This window comes from Myotis nattereri (assembly GCF_964212035.1).
Source record: "Myotis nattereri genome assembly, chromosome: 20".
Classification (NCBI taxonomy): domain Eukaryota; kingdom Metazoa; phylum Chordata; class Mammalia; order Chiroptera; family Vespertilionidae; genus Myotis; species Myotis nattereri.
Window position 1 is genome coordinate 2917749 of NC_138096.1, and position 24302 is coordinate 2942050.

General features: G+C 45.2%; 1 protein-coding gene across 7 annotated transcripts in view; it reads left to right on the forward strand.

Annotated features, from left to right (window-relative positions):
• Positions 1–10145, forward strand: part of RGS7 (regulator of G protein signaling 7) — a 127880-nt gene extending 117735 nt beyond the window's left edge. For 3 of the 7 annotated variants that reach the window (XM_081114276.1, XM_081114273.1, XM_081114274.1), the window contains 3 exons: positions 2476–2565; positions 4023–4103; positions 9449–10145. In XM_081114276.1, the coding sequence (XP_080970402.1) occupies positions 2476–2565; positions 4023–4097 (165 nt within the window). In that variant the 3' untranslated portion in view covers positions 4098–4103; positions 9449–10145. The remainder of the gene's footprint in view (positions 1–2475; positions 2566–4022; positions 4104–9448) is intronic. The other 4 variants (XM_081114277.1, XM_081114275.1, XM_081114279.1 and 1 more) reach the window with 2 other exon arrangements.
• Positions 10146–24302: the final 14157 nt, after the last annotated feature.

Genomic DNA, 24302 nt, shown 5'->3' on the forward strand with positions numbered 1-24302 from the left:
CGCATAACCCATGGACACAGACAACAGAGGGACATATGTAAAATCAACAAGAGGTTCAGAAAATATATAAAAATTAATTCTTTGGAAATGAAAAACAACAAAGTGGCCCAACCTCAGTAACACATTGGACCCCCTTCAGGTGTCTTTCAATATAGAGATTCTAAGACACCGATATTTCTAAATGATTTACTATTACTCATCGTCAGAACTAAATTAAAGTAGCGTAAGATACGCCAGACTCAAACCCGTTTCGGCACTGATGAGAAAGCGGAATGCTAGATTCAGGCACTTGTTAATTTTCCAAATTAATTATTTTCCAGTCTGCGAAAAGAAACGAAAGGAAATTTACATGAAGATATTAACTTCCTAAGTCAAAATTCCAGTTTTTCCCCCCCCTCACATTGGACATAATCTCCCCCTTCAGAACAATTTGAATTTCCACTTTCTCTAAGAAAATATTATTCTCCAGAAGAAAACTAAAGTTGTAACGAGAGGATATTCTTTCCTAACGATGGGTTGCAGCTGGCCTTTAAATCAGAACACGCATCCTTCATAATTTCTTAAGCCACCTTTAGAAAAGGATATTGCCGAAACCGGTTTGGCTCAGTGGATAGAGCGTCGGCCTGCGGACTGAAAGGTCCCGGGTTCGATTCCGGTCAAGGGCATGTACCTGGGTTGCGGGCACATCCCCAGCGGGGAGTGTGCAGGAGGCGGCTGATCGATGTTTCTCTCTCATCGATGTTTCTAACTCTCTATCTCTCTCCCTTCCTCTCTGTAAAAAATTAATAAAATATATTTAAAAAAAGAAAAAAGAAAAGGATTTTAACTCTAGAACGCATGTCGTATGTTAAATAACAGTGTTACTAAGTAAAATACAGTCTGGAACATGAACAGCGAGCTACACAAATGCCCTTCCTTGATTTTACTCCCAGTTGAAAATATTTCCCCCTGAGTAGGAAACGAACCCAGCTAACCGAACTTCCGTCCTCCCTCTGTGCTAAGCTCTTCCATGTGGAAATAATTCTATCCTACGGAGACACGCGACAGGGACCAGGATAAAAACCCTGGCCCTGCTTGCTTCTCTGCTTATTTATTTTGTATTTCAGTTCAAGATAAAATTCCCAGCATTTTTCCTCTGGCGCCAACCATGCGTAAACTGTTTGGCATCACCTTCCTGACGTGGTAAAAGGAATATTTAGCCCTGGCCTGTGTTGCTCAATGGTTAGAGCGCTGGCCTGCACACTGAAGGGTCTCCGGTTGGATTTGCGGTCGAGGGCGTGTACCTGGGTTGCTGGTTCGATCCTGGCCCCTGTCAGAGCACATGCGGGAGGCAACCGATCAATATGTCTTCCTCACGGCGATGCTTTTCTCTCTCTCCCTAGCTCCCCCTTCCTCTCTCGAAGCTTGTCCTCCATCCGTTTTATAAAATGAATGTGAAATGGTTACCAGTCTTGCTGAGGCCCTGCGAGGACGACATTAACCAATACAGGCGCGCACTCAGACACGAACCTGGCATAGACTCGAGTAGATTTGAGTGCTTGCTGCGCACAGCTCCACGCTCTGCTCAGCACTTACCATGCCTTTCATTCTCACGAGAACTCTATATTCTGCATTAGAAATGAAAGCGGAGGGAAATGGGTGAATTGGCCCAAATTTGTACTGTGTGACTGAGATCTTTAGCAAGAGAGTGTCTGATTCCCAAAATGCCCGACTCCAGAACAAAGACATGATTTCACTCTTCACAGCTACAAGCCGATACGGTTTTCAATGTCCCGGACGCTTGGAGAGGAACCTTGGGCTAGAGCAGTGGTTCTCTACCTTCCTCATGCCACGACTCTTTAATAGGGTTCCTCATGTTGTGGTGACCCCCAATTTCTTTGTTACAAATGGAACATCATTAAAGCATAGTGATTCATCACAAAAACAGTATGTAATTATCTATGTGTTTTCCAATGGTCTTAGGGGACCCCTGTGAAAGGGTCGTTCGACCCCCAAAGGGGTCGCAACCCACAGGTTGAGAACCACTGGGGTAGAGCGTTACTGCTGGTGTGTTTGAGACGACGAAACCTGAGTCATTTCTAAAATTATATATTTTCTCCAAATAAGAAGAGGCTGGGACATCCAGACACTCTCAGAGGGTTCGAAACTCGACATTGACCTGGAGTAGTTTGAAGCGCTAGCAGATTGATTTATCTTCCCAAATAATCCACAGCAATCGCCAACTTGATGTAGAATCCCTTTATGACATTCTGTTAACGAAATTCCATTGGCGTTCTGTGTAGCTCCTCAGCCAGTTTTAAAATTGATTTATGAATAAGATCTGTCAACATAAGGTGTTCTCGGCAGCAGCAGAATCAGCCTTTATTGCTAGCTGCTTCCAGATTGGTTTTCCCACTGTCTGTTGTCTTCGGATCACGGCGGTTGGTTTCCCCTGAGAAATGATGGAGCCGCGCCCTCACCATTATTTCTTTCCAGGAGCACATTTACAAATTGATGAAAAGTGATTCATACCCACGTTTTATACGATCCAGTGCCTACCAGGAGCTTCTACAGGCAAAGAAAAAGGTACCGGTTCTTTGTGACCTTTTTAAATCGGGTTCTCAGTTATAATTCTTTGGAGTGGTGACCTCCATGGGGCCCCGGGGAAGTGGACAAAGGGTAAGTGAACACACCCCGAGACCCTCCCCAAACCTGTGCCTTTTATAAGAGCCATTTACGTTCTCTTTGCTTCTCTTTGTTGATCGCTTATTTTCTTTTTTGTTTGTTTCTGTAGATGTTCTTGCTTTACAAATTTTTTCAAGCGGTTTTTCATGTTTCATGTTAGTCTTCGATATGCCTAGTTCAAGGAAATAAAAAATTGCAATAGCCCGGCGTTGTGGCTCAGTGGTTGAGCATTGACCTAGGAACCAGGAGGTCACAGTTCGATTCCCTGTCAGGGCACATGCCCGGGTTGTGGGCTTGATCCCCAGTAGGGGGCATGCAGGAGGCAGCCAATCCATGATTCTCTCTCATCACGGATGTTTCTCTCTCTGTCCCTCTCCCTTCTTCTCTGAAATCAATAAAATGATTTTTTAAAAATAACAATAAAATAAAATAAAGTCTTTAATACAAGGAGGCCGTCCTTGGCAGCTCGGCCCCCTCCCGGTCCCCGTGGGTTAGGACATGATTTGGCGTTTTATCATTTCCTCTCCTGTGTCTTTCTGCTGTTTTCTTGCTTTCTTTCTTTTTTTTTTTTTTTTTACATTCCCTGTTTCCCTTTGCCTTGCCCCGCCCCACACGTGTTAAGTCGGAACCCTCCATGGATCGCAGAACGTCTTTTGAGAAATTTGCACAGAATGTGGTAAGTCTTCTTTGGGGAGGAATGACGCATCCTTAAGCCCAATCAAGCAATGTCCCCCGTTTCTCACCCCGTCTCCCACTCGGGTGTAACAGCCAAGGTGCTGCCTCGATTCAAATCCAGAACTTGGTTCCTATCTACCCTTGGGTCTCAGCCCTTTCCAGGGTAGAAAGAGAAGTCTCCTATGAAAAACTCCAAGTCCCAATCAAACTAAGGTTTGCAGAGACCCCTATATTATAATACGGAAAATGAAGAAATCATTATTTTCTTAACGTTTTTCTTTTTATTCACTATATCCCTTTATTAAAGAGAGTGCATGGGTTTCTGTGATCTCCCCCTTGGCTTTCTGTAACGCTTAAAAGATTAACAACAATGAGGGGGTCTGTGCTTTCTACGTCTATAGGGAGAAAATGACCTATTGGGTCCGAATGGTGGCCGGTGACAAGCTATGCCCCTCACTGGCCCGCCACCAGGCTGTCCTTCTCCTTTCCTGTTCAGGAAAGCTGTTGAAAGTTGTTGCATACCTCATTCGTTTTCTTAGCCTCTAGCCATGTGTTTGGGTGATATATTTGTGTGTGGGATTGTTCCTCCTCTTCTTTTTCTCTTTGTATTGTGCCAGTGCCTTGGGGACTTTCCGGCCTCGTGCGAGCTCCAACTAAAGCCTTGACCGCATTTATTTTTATAGGGCAGGAACCTCCCCATTTTCCCATGCCATAAAAACTGTACTCCAACAATGAGAGCCAGCACTAACCTGTTATGAAAAGAGGTAGACCACTCTTGGTTTCTACTCCAGTTCGTCCGCATTGTCTGTGGAGTTGTCTGGTTATAGCTCCATGCTGCTGTGTGTGTGTGTGTGTGTGTGTGGTGTGCTGTGTTGTGGCTTCTGCTGTGATGGCTAGTTCCGTGGAGTTGTGTGTGTTGAAACATCAGCAAATTGGATTCAACGAAGAGGTGGTGTTTGCTTTTCGTTTCCTGCCAAAGATCTTTGCGGTGGGGAATGTCCGTCGGCTGTGTTTACAAATGGCACGTGGCGACCGTGTGCAGGGATTTTGAAAGACGGTCAAGAGCAGTGTCCACTTTGAACATTCCACGGGGTTGTACGAAGTAAAGGGCTGGGACACGCCGGGCCCCGGGAATGGATCACATTAGAAACGTCCCACCATTTTGGCGGGATCTGTTGCCGTCTCTGACCTTTAATATAAGATGTCACCACGGGAAGGGAAGGGGAAAGAAACGCCTCAAGGTTTTGGCGGAGAAAGTTGCACCGTGCTCAGTATATTGTGTAAGAATCGTTTCCAATTCGTCCTTTCCGAATGTAATGCCGACAGAATATTGTTCGTGAGGCCAGAGTGGATGTTTCTGTGATAGAATTAAAAATAATACTGCAACTTAAGGAAGATGGGAAGGGGAAGCCAAATGGATGTCTTTCCTCCAACCCCATCCCTGATTCTGACCAAGTTCCCCAACTCTTAAAACAGCACCACATTTACTTGTTGTTTTGATGTTTTCAGATTCCACATATAAGTAAAAGCATATGGTATTTGTGTTTCTCTGTCTGACTTACTTCGCTTAGCGCAATACCATCTAGGTCCACCCGTGTTCTCATAAATGACAAGATCTTATTATTTTTTGATGAATATTATTTTATTATATATATTACATGTATTAGATATAGATATAGATAGATAGATAGATAGATAGATAGATAGATAGATAGATAGATAGATAGGGATACTAGAGGTCTGGTGCATGGATTCGTGCATCAGTGGGATCCCAAGACCTGGCCTGCGGGAATAGGGCCGAAACCAGCAGTCCAACATCCCCCAAGGGGTCCCGGAGTGCGAGAGGGCACTCTGCAAAGTTGCTGTCGCTCAGCAGCTCCTGCATTGAGCATCTGCCCCCTGGTGGTCATTGCATGCCATAGCTACTGGCCGGTCGGCTTATATATATGAATAGGTATCTCCCATCTCTTCTTTATTCATTTAGTTATCACGGGGCACCAAGGTTGCTTCCGTATCTTGGCCCTTGTAAATCATGCTGCAGTACACGTAGGGCTGCAGATATGTTTTCCAATTAGTGTTTTCATTTTCAGGGGATGGGTGGAAAAGGTGAAGGGGGGGGAGAAGTGCACACTTCCTGTTATGAAATAAATCAATCCCTGGGATAGAATGTACAGCACAGGGGATACGGTCAGTAACATCACAACAACGTCGTATGGTGACAGATGATTATTTGGTTTATTGTGATGATCACATTGTAAGGGATATAAAGGCAGAATGACTCCATTGAACAATTAAAACAATATGCTGTACTATTGTATGTCAACTATACTTCATTTTCTTTTTCTTTTGTTTTTTTGTTAACTTTTATTGTTGAAAATATTATATGTACCCCTTTTGTCCCCCCATTAACCTCTTCTAGCCCGACCCACCCATCCCTGCCCTAGACCTTCACCATCCTACTGTTATCTATTTTTGTTTAATCTGACCCTGCACATTAGGTATGATCATAGTCATTATTTCACAAGTGAGAAAACTGAAGGGTCAGAGGTGGGACATAATTGGCCCAGAATCACACCTAGTTGCCAAAGAGGGACATAATTTGCCCAGCTGGCACTGACCCAAAATTTATTTTGTTCCCAAATTCTTTCCCTCCCACTGATCACCTTGCTCCTTGATAAATGCTGCCACCAGCTGACACCCTCCTCTGGAGGGTGAGCCCATTTTCAATTCGTGTTTATTTGTGGAAGTTTAGTGTCCTGGTCCTGCATATTGTTATAACCTGGTTCTAGAAATAGCATCACAAGCCCTAGCTGGTTTGGTTTAGTGAGTGGATAGAGCATCAGCCTGTAGACTGAAGGGTCCCAGGTTCGATTCCAGTCAAGGGCACATGCCCAGGTCGCAGGCTCGATCCCCGGGAGGGGGCGTGCAGGAGGCAGCCGATCAGTGATTCTCATCATTGATGTTTCTCTCTCTCTCCCTCTCCCTTCCTCTCTGAAATCAGCAAAAATATATTTTTAAAAAACGATACACAAGCAGATCAGGAACTGAGTAAAGGAAGGTTTTGACTTGTATCTGTGCATCTTTGGAACTTTGGGTGTTTTTTTGGGGGGGGTTGAGTGCTGTAGATTTTATTACTTGAGATTCCAGGTATATTCATACAGATGAACTATCTGAGAAAATTCCTAGAGCACCTTGAGTAAATATAATGTATAATTATAAAGCATATGGTATGGGCTCCCTACCAGAGATATCACCAACAAACACATAAAGTGAGTCTGGACAGGGATGAACTCTTTTCTCCTCTTTCTCCTCTCAGGGACCTGAAACTCACCTCATTTATCATATTTTTGTTGGCATCTATGGTTACCCACCTTGTTTTATTGAAACTCAAGCGGCTTGTGGTGATAACTTGCCTGAGAAAGCAATTTTAGGAACATCGATTGCTATGAAATGTACCCGACTGTGTAGCCTGTTTAGTTTGGACAATAGATCTTCATTTCCCCCTAGTAGCATCATCCGTTCTGAAATTGCCACTCACGTTCCATAAGCTGTGAATTGCACAGTGGTTTTTGGTCAGAGAGCATCCCAGGGGTTCCTAAGGAATGTTTCGAGGCTGCTGAATAGACAGCCCCCAGTGAGAAAGTTCTCCCAGAAATGGAAGTTTCAGTAGCATTTCCCCAAATCCTGTTCTGATGTACTTGACCTTGGGTCGATGGCCGTGGCTCTGAGGCCCCAGCTACCTGTGTTGATGGAGACATCCTGGGGGCCTCTGTGTAATTAGCGTGTAGCCTAGTAGCTCCCATGTACCCAAGCACTACCCCATACAGTGGGGCCTTGACTTACGAGTTTAATTCGTTCCGTGACAGAGCTCGTAACTCAAGTTACTCATATGTCAAATCAAAAAGTGAACGAGTGAGACACGTGATGCTGGGCTGATGTGGCGTTCACTGAGACGTTCGCTGCGCCAGCTAGCGGTGGGATATCTGAAGCTGGCTCGTAACCCGAATTTTAGCTCGCAACTCAAAGCAAAAAATCGGCCGAGAGGCGGCTCGTATCTCGAAAAACTCGTTAGTCGGGACACTCGTAAGTCAAGGCCCCACTGTATTTCCATCCAACAAAATGACAACAGGCACTTTGCCCCCTATCGGAGGACACACATTGAGAGATATGGCTATTCCTCTTAGGAAGCTCGAGGTGTATAAGAGGGTCGATGTCGACAGGAATAACTCATCTGGGGCTGGCACTACCAGCGGCACCAACGTCGGGTCATTCTTCTCATGAAAGTGATTTCCTACACAGTTCATAGGAGTGTAATTGCTAATCACTTTTCCCAAACGAAACTTTACAGAATGTGTCAAACCTTCAAAAAAAATCTCTCACTTTCAGTCATTCAACTTTTAATAAATTATTTTAAGAAACCCAGGGGTTCACACTCAAGCAAGAGTATCTGTTGCATCTTATAAATGCCAAACAGAAGACACAGTCTGAATGCACAGTTGTGAATTTCTTAAAAGCATCAGGGTATATCTACCTGGAAGAATATTACACAGCGATTAAAAATTAGATTTTAGAGTAGTGGTTTTCATCTTTATTTTTTGCCACCCACATTTGACATAGTAATGCATATGTGTTTGTGTGTGTTACTACATAAATGGTACTGTGTAGAACTAAACTCTAATATATAAACTATCTGTGTTTAGAACTGAAATTATCCTTATTACGTGCAACACAGTCTGAGATATTCTGACCTATTCTATAATATTCAATTATTTTCTTAAATGTTGTCTGCATCTTTCTAAATTGATTTTCTTACCCACTAACGCAATGAATGTGAACAAAACATTATATTAGAAGAAATATGTGTAGCATGGATAATTGATCAAAATATAATTATTTTAATATACATGTTTCTCATAATAAGTCATAATATTATGCACAGTGTAATTCCAGTTTTAATAAACCATATTTTTGTATAAAAAGTAGGTGCTGTATTAGTATGTAAAAAACTGTATTTCATATAATGTTTATTTCTTGTAATATTTTTCTGTGCTTTTCTCATTTGTCTCTAATGGACCCACTCTACTTTTATTTCAGGGAAATAGTTTTAGCTAAGGGAATTAAAGTATTTGTCTTATTCTTTCTCAGTCCACACAGAAGCTAGTAATCGGTAGTTAAAGGTAAATGTGCTCCTAAACCATCTCTTTTTAGTCCGTCATGACAGAATTTTTTCAGTGTTCAACATTAAATACACTAGGTCTCAACAATTTGAGTTTATCTTTAACTTTCTAGGAACTCACACTTATACAGTTTTGATAAAATAATTCCAATCTGAAATGTTTACCACTCCAGAGTACTTGTAACTAACAGGGACACTTTAGCTTGCAAGATCGCCTCCCCCCCCCCCCCCCCCAACATAAAGATATATTCTAGGCCTTCACACACTATGTGGAATCAGAATATATGGTATTACTCTGGGCTTGGGGTTGGAGGAAATCAGGTAGGAAAAGACAGGGCAATGCCTTAGGTTTGAAGTAAGGAGCAAAGAGGTTCTTTTCCTTGGATGTATAATTGGCACCTTTCTCTCCGTCACTCTGTAGGATGAGGGACAGACTCGATCTTGAGGGTTCCACCAATCACACCATCAGAAATACATTTCACTTAATGAAATCACCCTCTGGGCATCTCTCGATATTTATCAGTGCGGCACCAACCCCAGCAGCTGAGCGAGAATGCATGCACGTGGCTATCTTCCGGGGCAGCTTTCTGGGTTTCCTTGTACGGTGTTTATCCCCAGCGGCTAACCTAGGTGTTGCATCATCGCTAAGCCTGGATGGGACGTGGATGGACATGTTTTCTGAGTTGCTGCTTTGTGCTGTGAGCCCATCAGTCTGTTTGCAATGGGGCGGAGGCGGGCGGGAGGGTGGGAGGAGGGAGGGGCATCTTGTCCCATGTGTTGCTGGGAGGGAGGCTGGCCCTGGCGCTTGAACGACGATGTACCCAAAGGGTCCCGTGTTCACCCTCGCACACAAATAAGCTGTGAGGAGTAGGTGTTAACCTGTGAGCAGGTTTTCAGTGATCATACCGTGTTGCTTTCTGTTTTTTTTCTCAGGGGAAATCGCTCACGTCAAAGAGGCTAACGAGCCTCGTGCAGTCTAACTGATAGGACCACCCTGTAGCATGGAAGCAGACCGAGTGGTTGCCTATACGTTGTCGCTCTCTGTTGTGACCTGGAGCCGAGGACCTTAGGCCAAGATGTTGCATGAGCAAAGGACCCGCGTCGTCCTTCCTTCGTGTGCCATCTCCACGGGACTCCGCCGTCTCCATGCCTCCACGTCCAAACGTTGTCAGCCTACTTCCTCCACGTACCAAGCTGGATCTGTGTCTTTTCCTTTTGATCAAGTTCAAGTGACGTACACCTTTTACTCGCCCCCCCCCCCCTTTCTTTTTTCTTTCCCGTAAAGCTTCAGCTAGACACACAGTTCACTGGCAATGGAATCCGTCACAAACCGGAAGAACTGTCCAAGAAGAGCAGCATCTATCGATCAGTACGCCTACGGCTTCCCATTCATTAAACAATTCATTTAGCCCGGAAAGGCTCATTTCACCGAGGTAGTCGCAGAAACAAGCTCCCATTTCTGTCCGCCGTCTGTACGTTCTCGGTTCCCGTTTCTGCATTTATTTTTATACTGTATTTAAATACGAAACACCTCTTAACTCCCAATGGATTCAAGCGGATTCCTGCCCTGTAAATTTGTGTATGTTTATATCGTTGTTTTATCTTTCATTAAATGATGCAGAATCTTGTGGCTTCTGTAACTTTTGACTTTCGTGACAGCTGAGAAAAAGAGAATGCTCAGAGAGCATCCACAAAAGTAGAGGAGCAATTTAAACAGTCACCCTGGCCCTCGCCGGTTTGGCTCAGTGGATTGAGCATCGGCCTGGGGACTGAAGGGTCCCGGGTTTGAATCCGAGCCCTGGTCAGGGCCCATGGGGGAGGCAACCAATCGATATGTGACATCGATGTTTCTTTGTTTCTCCCCCTCCATTCCACTCTCTAAAAAAAATCAATGGGAAAATATCCTCAGGTGAGGATTAAAGAAAGAAAGAAATAATTTAAAAAAATTAAAAATAAATGATCGCCCTGGAAGTTTCATTTCAGGGTTTCAAGACAATCTTGGGTGGTACAGTAACCGGGACAGATTGAATGTGTTCGATCCTTTTTCTCCCATGGAAAATCAACAACAATGGAACTTCGACATTTTCAGAGCTATTTATAGGTCTTTCTGCCTCATTATGAATATGCATCTCTATGTTTCGCTGATGAATATTTTATTAGAATTAGGTTTGAGTGTGACTTCCCAACTCCAGGGCTGATTTCATTTCACTTATTAATTTTTTAAGTATATTTTTATTGATTTCAGAGAAGGAAAGGGAGAGAGAGAGAGAGAAACATTGATGATGAGAGAGAATCATGGATGGGCTGCCTCCTGCACGCCCCCTCACTGGAGATCGAGTCCACAACCCAAGCATGTGCCCTGACCTGGAATTGAACCAGGAAGGGCGATGTTTGCTTCTAGAGGCAGCTTCTGCTCATCACAGTCACCAGGCCACTCTCTGAGCCGGTCTTTTGTCACCATTTGATTTCCTTCGTTTTCTTTATCCTTCCATGAACTTGGGTCGGTGGGTGAGCGTGTATCACAGAAGGTACAAGGACGGTAGAATCTACTCTTGACTTTTTATCTTTGAATAACACCACTGATGCTGGCACAAACTCACTCCATATTCACCTACACGTAGACACACACTACACCAGTAGAAACGCGACCCCCATGAGAGAGATGTCAAAGTCACTGAAAACTTCCAAAGGAGAAAAAAATCCCTGTGCTTTCTGAGTTCTAGGGATGGGGAATTGGAGTCCATTTCTAACTATTTAGCAAGTCTGACCCCTAGCGGTCAGTTGGTATTTCTCAGGCAGCTGAAGTACATCTGGTCACCTTGGCTGTGATGGGAGCAGAGCCCTGACCGGTGGAGTCAGTGCGACTGGGGGAAATCAGGAAAGTCACTCGGATGTTTGTCCCACCAACAGCGACATGGACTCAAAGACATGAGTTCCAGGCGGTCACTTCACAAGGAAGAGGGAGAGAGAGCAAGGGGAATGTGCATGTTTCTTAGCAATAACCTCAATAATAAGGATTCTACAGGATACCGGCTGTCAGGTACTATGCTAAAGGCGTCCAGCATCACTGTCCTCTCGGCCACCTTGAAAAATAAGGCTATTGAATGCTGACAAAATAGGTAAATGACTTGCTGAGTTGCCCAAGTTCTTATAACAAAAGTTAATAGGTTCAAATTTCTCTCCTAAATTCTGTGGTTTCCTGTGAGGCCACAGTCACCCAGCGCATTGTAGCAGACAGAGGGAGAGGGTATGAAAAATCTTTCCTCTCTGAGTATGGCATTATGATGGGGTAACAATAAGCAATAACTGCATTATTAGATATTAATATTCATTAATATTATACAAATAAATCATAAATTATTATCCATGAGTGGAAGAAGACAGTTATAAAAATCTCTGCCTTAATACAGAGTTCTTGATTTTATTTGCTATTCAATTGACATGGATGTGTATGAGTGGTTGTTGTTTTTAATTTTTTTTAAAATATATTTTATTCATTTTTTACAGAGAGGAAGGGAGAGAGATGGAGAGAAACATCGATGAGAGAGAAACATCGATCAGCTGCCTCCTGCACATCTCCTACTGGGGATATGCCCACAATCCAGGCACATGCCCTTGACCGGAATCGAACCTGGGACCCTTCAGTCCGCAGGCCGACGCTCTATCCACTGAGCCACACCGGTTTCGGCTGTTTTTAATTTTTAATTTGAACATTTATCCCCCAGTTTTACTGAGACATAATTGACATAGGCCACTGGATTCGTTTTAGGTGTGCAGCATGATGTTTTGATAGATTGCGAAATGATTACTACAACAAGTCGCATTAACATCCATTATGAATGATCTGAGAATCTCTCTCTGATCCCACCTGTTGTTTTGTTGTTGTTTTCTTAAGTATATTTTATTGATCTTTTACAGAGAGGAAGGGAGAGACATAGAGAGTTAGAAACATCGATGAGAGAGAAACATCGATCAGCTGCCTCCTGCACATCTCCTACTGGGGATGTGCCCGCAACCCAGGTACATGCCCTTGACGGGAATCGAACCTGAGACCTTTCAGTCCACAGGCCGACGCTCTATCCACTGAGCCAAACCGGTTTCGGCCCCACCTGTTGTTTTTCCTTTAGGACATTATAATGTCCACCTAGAGCAGTGATGGCGAACCTATGACACGCGGGTCAGAGGTGACACGCAAACTCATTTTTTTGGTTGATTTTTCTTTGTTACATGGCATTTAAATATATAAAATAAATATCAAAAATATACGTCTTTGTTTTACTCTGGTTGCAAAGATCAAAACATTTCTATATGTGACACGGCACCAGAGTGAAGTTAGGGTTTTTCAAAATGCTGACACGCCGAGCTCAAAAGGTTCGCCATCACTGCCCTAGAGCCTGTATGAGAATAGAAAGACAATCAAAGAAACCCTCCCTCCCTCCCTACCCCCATTTTTCTGACCGGAGAGCGAATTTCAGGACACAGATCACTTGTCCGTTGCTGTCTCAGTGGCCTTTGGTGGCCCCTTTCATGTCCCAAGGTTGCCCAGTAGGAGGGCGCTCTAGGCATTCTTCTCCCCCAAGCCCAGCCCTCTGAGATGTTAAATGACTAAACAAAACAGAGACTCAGGCACAGAGACCAGCCTGGCAGCCGTCAGAGGGGAGGGGGGAGGGGGGCTGGGTGAAAACGGTGAAAGAATGAAGCAAAAACAAACAAAAAAATCATAGACACAGACAACAGTCTGGTGAGAGAGAATCATTCATCAGCTGCCTCCTGCACGCCCCCCTATTGGGATTGAGCCCACAACCCAGAGGGAAGGGAGGGGACAGGTAGAAGAGGGTGAAGGGGCTAAATGGGGATAGAAGGACACTTGGGGTGGTGAACCCAATGAAATATACAGCCCTAACCGGTTTGGCTCAGTGGATAGAGCGTCGGCCTGCGGACTGAAGGGTCCCGGGTTCCATTCCAGTCAAGGGCATGTACCTTGGTTGTGGGCACATCCCCAGTAGGGGGTGTGCAGGAGGCAGCTGATCGATGTTTCTTTCTCATCATCGATGTTTCTAACTCTATCCCTTTCCCTTCCCCTCTGTAAAAAATCAATAAAATATATTTAATATATATATATATATATATATATGTATATATATATATATATATATATACACAGAAGACGTGCTATGGAATCGTACACCTGAAACCTACATAACTTCACTAACCAATGTCACCCCAATACATCCAAAAAAAGAAAAAAGAAAAACAAGTAGAGAGCTGGGGGGTGGGGGGCGGGGGTGTCCTGGGGGCCAGGCCATAGGCACGGCTGGACCTTAAATGCTTTGCGGGCTGAGTCTGAGTCACCGGAAAAGACCTATGACACTGTTCCTTCTGTAGCTCATCATTTCTGGAAAAACCTAATCCCGGGATGTCTAAGAATGTCCCCGAGGGGCCTCGCAGATCCCTCCCTGAGTCAGAAATCCCTGGTCAATTGGCTCGAGGGCGGCTTCCAGGGGCAACGTGATCCAAGAAGACTCTGATGAGATGGCCCAGAGCGTGTCCCTAAGTGTGAGAACGAGGAGGAGTGGGTGGTGATGTGCGGGAGGGGCCCGGGGTGGGGGCCAGAAACTCATTAAGCCACCGCACCCCGGCCCTGGCCCTGCTTACATTAGCCCTGGGTGTTTCATGACAGGCCTTGCCCTGGAGATGCAGGCCAGGCTGGGGCAGGAAATGAGCCGCCTGGGACCAGGGCAGGGAGGGACTTTCCCTTTTGTCTCGGGCCAGGATATGTGGCTTCACACGAGCGGCTGAGTGAGCTCGGGCCAGCCGCCTGCCTCCTGGGAGGGTGCCTCTCAGACTTGACCGTGAAGCCTTGAAGCTCAGAGAGGCTGCGGCTAAAAGCTCTGAGTGCAGCCTGGCCAGTGTGGCTCAGTGGTTGAGCATCGACCTATGAACCAGGAGGTCATGGTTTGATTCCAGGTCAGGGCACATGCCTGGGTTGCAGGCTCCATCCCCAATAGGGGGCGTGCAGGAGGCAGCTGATCAGTGATTCTCTCTCAGCATTAATGTTTCTATCTCTCTGTCCCTCTCCCTTTTTGAAATCCTATCTAATAAAAGGGTAATATGCAAATTGACCGAATAGCAGAATGACTGGTTGCTATGATGTGCACTGACCAACAGGGGCAGACACTCAGTGCAGGAGCAGGCCTAAGCCAGCAGTCAGACATCCCCTGAGGGCCCCCAGACTGCGAAAGGGCACAGGCTAGGCTGAGGGACCCCACCCCTGAGTGCACCAATGTCGTGCACTAGGCCTCTAGTCAGTAGATATATAAAGAGCATCTCGTGTGACCTTTGAGCCAGTCTTCGTGGGCTAAGCAGAGACTTGCTGGTGGAAAGGAGAGGAAGGCACTGTAGCTCAGGGCTCCTAGCCATACGGCCTTCAGATGTCACGTAGGCAGACATAGGGAGGATAGCGGCCCAGGTTTGGGAGTGCGAGTGGGAGATCAGAAAATAGAATTTGGGATTTTTTTTCTTGTCTTTGCTTTAAGAAAAGTAGGATTTCTGGACTGCTATAGTTTTTTTGTTGTTTTGTTTTTAATTCACACAAAAATAAAGATGAAATTATGTCAGTGGAGAGTGTTGTTCATATGACACAAGTTTCTATTGAGTGAGAAAATGTCATCTTTCTTTGATTCCATTTTGCTTGGAAATAGTGGTTTCAATTAAATGAGGGAAACAAACTTGAAGAACTTCAGCTTCAGGAAATAGGATATTTTTTTTTTCAAAAATAAAAATATACAACATAGTTTGGTAAAAATCAAACCATTACCAGATTCTTCTTTTTTTTCTCCTGAAACAGATTTGATAGTTAATCTAATTGGCTATTAAATGTATTTCTTTTGTAAAACCCACTATGTGTCATAGCTTTGGAAGGGGATTATAAATAGTATTTAATCCCACACAAAATTAAACAAGCATAATTTCATTTGGAAATACTTAGAAAAATGTACGAGTATTCAAAAAAAGTAAAATCTTGTTTAAATCTTACAAAATTGTTCACAGTAAGATGGCAGCTCTAGGAAGAAAGACTACAGGCCATCAAACTAGAAAAATAAAGTTATGGATCTTTCTGTCTCTCTCCCTCTCCCTTCCTCTCTGTAATCAATAAAACTATATCTTTTCAAAAGGAATACATTCTAATAGTTTCCAACTCTTAACGTCAACACCACTTCTGAAATGTCTATCGGACACTGGTGCTGCAAGTACATCATCTCCTCATGCTGAGGCTCTGAGCCAATAGAAACAAGACCTTCACACAGCCTCCCAAAGTCTTCACTTTGGCTGTCCTCAACCCCATCTCCATGCAGGTGCCCATGGTCTACCTTTCCCCAAATCATCATCATCATCATCATCACCAATCTCCTCATTATCAGCCACTTTTTACAAATGAATGCAATTTTCAATTACGATTTGCACTTAAGGAACATAGGGAAGTCCAACCTGCTGAGCATTAGCTCCTTTAAGTAGCCACTCGTGCAGAGCCGGGATGAGCACCTGAGGCAGCAGCTCCCGGAATAATTCATTCCCCAGACACTCAGAAGGGTGACGAGTAGGTCTTTCTCCCCCCTGAGATACAACTAAATGCTCATGATTTACCAAAACAAAGCCATTCATTCAAGGAGGCACAGTGCACGACATCTGTGCACTCAGGGGGTGTGTGTGTGTGGGGGGTCGACCCCCTCAGCCCAGCCTGCACCCTTTAGCAGTCCAGGAGCCCTCGGGGGATGTCCGACTGATGGCTTAGGCCCACGCCCCCCTGTGGGAGCACACTGACCACCAGGGAGCAGCTCCTGCATTCAGCATCTGCCCCCTGGTGGTCAGTGTGCATCATAGGGACCAGTCATTCTGCTGTTTGGTCGATTTGCATATTACCCTTTTATTATATAGGATATATATTTTATTGATTTCAGAGTGGAAGGGAGAGGGGGAGATAAAAACATCAATGATGAGAGAGAATCATTGATCAGCTGCCTCCTGCATGCCCCACACTGGGGATCAAGCCCGTTCACCAGGAATCAAACCATGACCTCCTGGTTCATAGGTCGACACTCAACCACTGAGCTATGCTGTGCAGGCCACAGTGACTCTTAATTCTAAGCAACCAAGGACATATGTCCGGGTACTCTTGTGCGCCCACATGTGTGAGTGCATGTTTGTGTGCTGCTCAGAGGGCTCCTAAGTCCTGTTGAGGGCCCAACGACTCTTACAAAACAATGTTTTGATGCGTTAACTGTAAATGAATCAAAAACATACGAATTAAATTTCCTTTAATGCACGTGGATTTTAAAATTAACGAAAAAATGCTTGGCCATGGCAATTTTGGCTTTTGCCAATCCCAAAGCTTGGGGAAAAGAGTCGGAGATGTTCGATGATCCAACTCCGGACAACATGGCCCAGGCCCTTCCCCCTTTTATAAAAACCTTTATTTATTCACACACGTGGCACCGAAAAACCCACGAGACATTTCTATTGGCGACAACGCCTGATTCTAAACTGGACTTTGGGAGAAAATCCCTCGTTTATTGGTGAGCGTACCACGCATTTGCATTGATGGCGCATCATTAATTCGGGAATCTTCTGAAGAAATAGTCCTCTTCCTCAGCCCGAGAGAGAGAGAGAGAGAGAGAGAGAGAGAGAGAGAGAGAGAGAGAGAGCAGCGCCCGTCTCGGCCTGTGTGCGCGTGTCTGCCTGTCTCTACATCATAAATATCTTGCCCGAGGCTTCGCGATGGGAACTATCCCCTCTTAATTGCTTCCAGATGTTGTTGTCAGCGGGCATGAGTTTTCTGACCGAGTGTCTCCTCAAGTCCTGCTGGGTGACTCGGCACATGCTCATGGTTAAGGCAAGCGTGTGACGAGTCCCAGATGTGGGAGTCATCAGAGGGATGTGCAGATCGAAGGGGACCCTCTGGGGGACAAGTGAGGCTGCTGGGAGGTCAGAGCCATTCATGAGGGTCACCCGGGGAGGTTGGGGAGCCCGGGGGGAGGGAGGGCGGGAGCAGAGTGTTGGGGAGGGGGGAAAGAACGTGAATCCCTCCTATCCCAGAGCGCCCCTTCCTGTCTCAGGGAAGAGGAACAGGTAAAGGAGAAAGAATAGAAAACATCTTTATCACATAGTCATTCCTGTGCGGGTACATCTCCTGCTAGGGGTGTTCTGGAAGCAGGATGACGCGTTTTCTGTCCCCGATTCATCAAGCAGTGCTTGGAGAACAGGGTTGTTGGATTGACAGCTCATGGACCACGGTGTAGAGATAGAGACAACAGCAAGACTCAGAAGACACAGAGGCAGTTGGGAACAATAATTTGGCGTACGCATCACGAGGACCCCAGCGGGACTACCCGGGGGGCGTGGGGGGAGGGGGGAGGGCAGAGAGTGGGTTTGGGATGGGGACAGCTGGCAACAGCACCTGTTGGTGAACTATGAGGCACCGTTCATTTTTTTTTCACTTGGAAAATGAAGATAATGCCACAACCTCGCAGGTTGGGATGAGAAGTTCTATTTCAGATGTTTACTTGGCCAGAAGAGCCAGATGGTAGCTGCTCCGGACGGAGGGCTTGACTGAGGAGAGAGGAAGTCGTCATGAGTATTTTATTTAATTTTATTTTTCTTAAAAAATATATCACGCTCTTTTATTTTTATAAGTAGTGCACGATGTCACATTCATTTCAAATCAAGCCATATAGAGTCACACAAACTGTGCCTGGGGACTCCCCTTTCTACTTTCTCATTCTTCTCTCTGATCCCTCGGAAAAGCAAAATTAGTGGGTTGATTTGCAACCTTCCATGTTTTCCTATATTTCTGCAAATATATTCATGTATCAGGCCTTGTAAAAATGAAAATAAGGCCATTATATGTATGATCCTATAACTTGCATTTCTTTGATTTAATATAGTAGGAGCAAAATACATTTTAACTTATTCTAATTTCCAAGAATTATGCATGATTTATGAACTTAGATGCAAATATCTGAATCAAACACTATAATAAAAAATAGTGCAAATATAATTTAATAAAAATGCAATGATGGTTATAATATTGATTGTTTAAAATGAAATATGTTTATATTTCTCTAAAATCAATCAATCAATACAAATTAAATAAAGCTTGCTGACTATGTTATGGACAAATATTTGGTGGCCAGAGAAATGTTTGTAACCTATTATTAATTTTTTTGTTTAATCCTCACCTGAGAATTTTTTCCATCGATATATATATTTTTTTTAGAGAGAGTGGAGGAGAGAGGGAAAGACAGAGAGAAATATCGATGTGAGAGAAACACATCGATTGGCTGCCTCCTGCACGTCCCAGGACCAGGGCCCAGGCTGGGGAGGAGCCTGCAACCAAGGTACGTGCCCTTGACCAGAATCGAACCCAGGACCCTTCAGTCTGCAGACCGACACTTTATCCACTAAGCCAAACTGGCTAGGGCACCTATTAATAAATTTAAGGCAGAATACGAAATAGAGAAAAAAAAGCATCATGTAAATATAAATATATATTAACATGCACATTCTATGTACCTGTTATTTAACTATAACCTGAAATATATGTATATATTACATCAAAAGTCTAGCAACATAAAATCTTATCTCAAGATGTTGGGATGACCCAGTGTCTTTTCCTTTTCTATTTTATCCAATTTTTCTATAATGAATAGGTATTATTTGTAAAGCAGTTAAATATATTAATAAATGTTACTTAAAAATAAACTATCCATGTTATATGAGATCATCAGTCCTAGTTGCCAGTTCCAGCAAGGTACATTTTTATGTGGACTTCGTTGCAATCCAAACCCCAATATTTAGAATTTATGCAGACCTTGCCCTAACCCCTGTAGACACACACACACACACACACACACACACACACGGTGTAGCTGCATCTGTTGGTGACGTGCATCAACCTTGCTTGGGGGGCGGGGGTTTAAGAGGGCACAAGAAATTTCCTGATTTTTTTTTTCCAATTTAATTTTTGATCCATTCCCCTCAAGGAGGAAAAAATGGTTTTCTTCAGATTTGAGGACTCTGTTCACTTCCCCTTGGGAAAGCCAACTGCTTCAGCATTTCTGGGGTTTCGTTGGGTGACATATATCAAAAGGCTATTCCATAGAGCTGATGGGGAAGAAAAAGCAAAGAAGACGCTCTGTGGTTGCCAGGGGAACAGGCAGTCCCACAGATCTGAGGGGCCTCATCTTCCACGTCCCCTCCTTACTTCTGCCTGCGGGCCATTCGGTGCAAGGTCACTTCCTGGGCTCCTCGGCATCACAAGAAGACTATTTTAGACCCGGTACCTTGCTTTCTTCTGTTCCCCAGAAGGGGAGGTGGGGTTAAAGAACCTGCCTCATCGCCACTAAATCGTTAGTGGATACTAAACTGAGCACCTAAACATAAGCTCCTTTCTCGCCGGGAAACAGCAGCTCTCACAGCTTTGAAATGCACCTCTGGTTTGTACTTGAGTGAAAATCCAACTTCCCAAAGTCGCCTCCCGTTTCTGAAACTCTCTGAAATGCCAAGTTGAATTTGGCATCTAGAATAATAAAAGCACAATATGCTAATTGGACCGGACATCCTTCCAGATGAAGCCAGGGTTGTGAGGGAAGCCGGTGCCGGCAGCCGGGGAAGGAAGGCCTACTCTTGCACGAATTTCGTGCACTGACCCTCTAGTCTTTTTAATAATATGCAGAGATGGCAAAGAAGAAGAATACATTCCTGGTCCCTCAGCAGGTGCGAGCTTAGGGAAGGCTCTCGCCTTCTTTTCACCCCAGGAAGACAGAATGAAACCCTCAGTAGAGTCAGGGAATGAGCCTTTCCAATGATTTTCCCAGGGCCTCCTCTCTCCCTGGCTGGAGGGGAGAATTTCAGGGAACATAACATCCATTTAAAGAATCCCACTTCTAGCCGGCGTGGCTCAGTGGTTGAGCATTGACCTATGAGCCAGGAGGTCATGGTTTGATTCCTGGACAAGGGCACGTGCCCGTGTTGTGGGCTCCATCCCCAGTGGGGGGCGTGCAGGAGGCAGCCGATGCATGAGTCTCTCTCCTCATGGATGTTTCTCTCTCTCCCTCTCCCTTCCTCTCTGACATCCATACAAATATATTTTTAAAAAGCGCAGAGAGCCTCTCCCGGCAGCAGGGCGCCGGCTCAGCAGCTCGAGTTGCTTAGAGGCTTTGGAATCTCGTCACGTGTCACAGTGGAGCCAGACTCTCCCCACTCCGCGTCTGAAACGCGTGGCTCCCCCCTCCCCTCTCACCCCCCTCCCCGCACTGCTCTCCTCCGCAGAGGCAGCCTTGCTCTGACAGCCTCCCTCGGAAATGGACAAGCCTGGAGCCCGCCTGCTGCGATTGCAATTGATGTGACTCCAACCCTGAACCGAGATGCAGCCTTTTATGGGCCATGTTCAAGAAGGAAGTTGAGTAGGGCCGTGGAGGAGGGGGCAGAAGCAGGGGAAGGCAGACGTGCTGAAAGGTTAAAAAAAAAAAAAGTCAATAGCTGTTTAGGAAGGCTCAGGGGGAAGCTCTCTCTCTGTTAACTTTAAAATATATACATTTATTTATTGATTACAGAGAGGAAGGATAGCAGGAGAAGGAGACAGAAACATCAATGATGAGTGAGAATCATGGATCGGCTGCCTCCTGCACGCCCCACACTGGGGATCGAGCCCAAAACCCTGGCATGTGCCCTTGACCGGAATGGAACCCAGGACCCTTCAGTCCGCAGGCTGATGCTCTATCCACTGAGCCACACCAGCTAGGGCTTTCTCTGTTAACTTTGTTCCACAAGGCAAAGGGCTCTGCGGGTGCCGGCCACTGTGAGTGTCTTCAAGGAGGTAATTCAGGTTAAAGAAGGTCAGATGGTAGAGAGCTAACTCTATAGGAAGGGCGTTCCCAGAAGAGGAGGGAGGGAAGCCGGAGGTCGCTCTCTCCCTGCACGTGCTCAGAGAGAGCTCTGTGAAGACCCAGAGAGAAGGTGCCTTCTACAAGATGAGAAGAGAGGTAGCACCCGGAACGAAGCTTAAAGGCACCCACAGCTGAGACTTCCAGTCTCCAGAACTGGAAGAAAGTAGATTTCTATTTGGTTACGCCACCCAGTCTGTTATAGTCTGTACAGCAGCCTGGTCACACTATTGACAACAGAGGGTTGCAAGAAGAAACTTCTAGGAAGATTGGTGAGCTCTTGCAAAGACCCAGAATGGAAAAAGGCACATCACGGGGGCCTTGTGCGATCAGAGTGCAGAGTGCTTGGAAGGGATAGGCTGGCCCTCGCCTGTTTGGCTCAGTGGCTAGAGCGTCGGCCTGCGGACCGAAGGGTTCCAGGTTCCATTCAGGTCAAGGGTACGTACCTCGGTTGCAGGCTCCTCCCCGGCCCCGGCCCTGGTCAGGACACACGTGGAGGCAGCCCATTGATGTTTCTCTCTGTCTTTCCCTCTCTCTATAAAAGTCGATGGAAAAATATCCTGGGGTGAGGATTAAAAGAGAAAAATGCACATGGGTATTTGACTCCTAGAGAGAGTATCAGGAAGCCACAAAGCTGGGTTTTTTGGAATAACCGACTGAAATGTGGAGAGCGCCACGTTCAACCATGTGTCTTAACAGAGTGGTCACTTGGGTTTTCATTAACAGAGCTCATTTCCAAGGGTCATCACAGGACAATGGAAGAGAAAGATTCTTTGGATTCGAACTTGGCAGAGAAAGCTTTGTCAGAACATCAGTCCGTCCAATATTTGACTTGCATAAGTGTCAAAACATGCCATTTGAAAAGTGATATTTTCAGTTCATACAAGAATACTTTTTGGAGGTAATTTTCATAGAACAGAGAATATGTAGTCAATTAGCTTTATTCCCCAGTTGGACAAATAAGGCACAGATGTGTCTTCTGCTGTGATGGCTCAACTCTCCAATGTTACAATACAGGGTGGGGCCAAGGAGGCGCACAGTTGTAAATACTCGAAACACAGAGTTTATTCTTGTGTTATTTATTTTAAAATATATTTTTATTGATTTCAGAGAGGAAGGGAGAGGGAGAGAGAGAAACATCAATGATGAGAGAGGATCACTGATTGGCTGCCTCCTGCACACCCCCTACTGGGGATGGAGCCTGAAACCTGGGCATGTTCCCTTGACTGGAATCGAACCCGGGACCCTTCAGTCTGTAGGCCAACACTCTATCCACTGAGCCAAACCAGTCAGGGTTATTATTTATTAATTGTTGTAGTCTTTTCTGTATGAACAACTGTAAACCTACTTTTCTCCCACCCTATATATTTCAGCTCCACAATTCTAACTATGCTCACTTAGTAAAATAGTTATAATAAATATTCTAGAGGTTAAAAAAAAATTACCGATTTTATGTTTCTCTCACATCAATGTTTCTCTGTGTCTTTCCCTCTCTCTTTCACTGTCTCTAAAAATCAATGGAGCCCCTGCTGGTTTGGCTCAGTGGATAGAGCATCAGCCTGCAGACCAAAGGGTCCTGGGTTTGATTCCAGTCAAGGGCACATGCCCGGGTTGCCGGCTTGATCCCCAGTGAGGGGAGTGTGGGAGGCAGCCAACCAATGTTTCTCTCTCATCATTGATGTTTCTCTCTCTCTCTCCCTCTCCCTTCCTCTCTGAAATCAATAAAAACATATATTCTTTAAAAATGAATGGAAAAATATCCTCTGGTGAGGATTAAAAAAAGAGTTGGAAAACCAACCTCTTCACGTCCAAGCTCAGATACATTCCTATTGCCTACGGTGAGCGGAAACAGCGTGGCGTCCTCCAATATTAGTAGAAAGGCCATCACAGGACACAGGGAGAGGTCCGTGTTCTGGAGAGCAGCTCAGACTGTGTCTAGGAAACTGGATTCGGAGCCAGCGAAGGAGGGCGTGTTCCACATCGAGTACAAAGCAGACCTTCGGAGGATTCCGATCAAATGTTATCTCTTCCACTTGGGAGTTGTCCCGAAGACACATGAGAGCGGGCAGCTGGAAGCTAGTTCACCCGACGGAAATGAATGGGATCATTTAAGGCAGCGGTTCTCAACCTGTGGGTCGCGACCCCTTTGGCGGTCGAACGACCCTTTCACGGGGGTCGCCTAAGACCATCCTGCATATCAGATATTTCCATGACGATTCATCACAGTGGCAACATGACAGTGATGAAGTAGCAAAGAAAATGATTGTATGGTTGGGTCACAACATGAGGAATTGTATTTACAGGGCCAGAAGGTTGAGAACCACTGAAGGAGTCTGATTTAGAAAGACGGTTAAGCGAGGGGGCTGTTGGAAAGGAGGGAGAATGATGTCATACAATTACTTTTCAGGACCAAAAGTGTTGATCATCTCTAGGTGTGTGCCTCTTAGAGTTACTAGACTCACTCAGCAGTGATCCTTTACCCTGTATTTCAATTCAATGTCTACTGAGGAGTTCCAATCGGAAGACTTTTGTGGTAATTAATCCTCACCCAAGGATATTTTCCCATTGATTTTTGGAGGGAGCGGAAGGGAGGGGGAGAGACAGAGAGAGAAACCTCGATGTGAGAAAGACACTTCGATTGGTTGCCTCCCACACATGCCCCGACCAGGGCCGGAGATGGAGCCTGCAACCGAGGTACGTGCCCTCGAAATCGAACCTGGGACCCCTCCGTGTAGAGCCCGAGGCTCTATCCACGGAGCCGAACCAGCTAGAGCAGTGGTTCTCAACCTTGGCTGCACATAAGAATCTTTTAAAAATCCTGATTTCTGGGCCTCATCCTCTGGAAA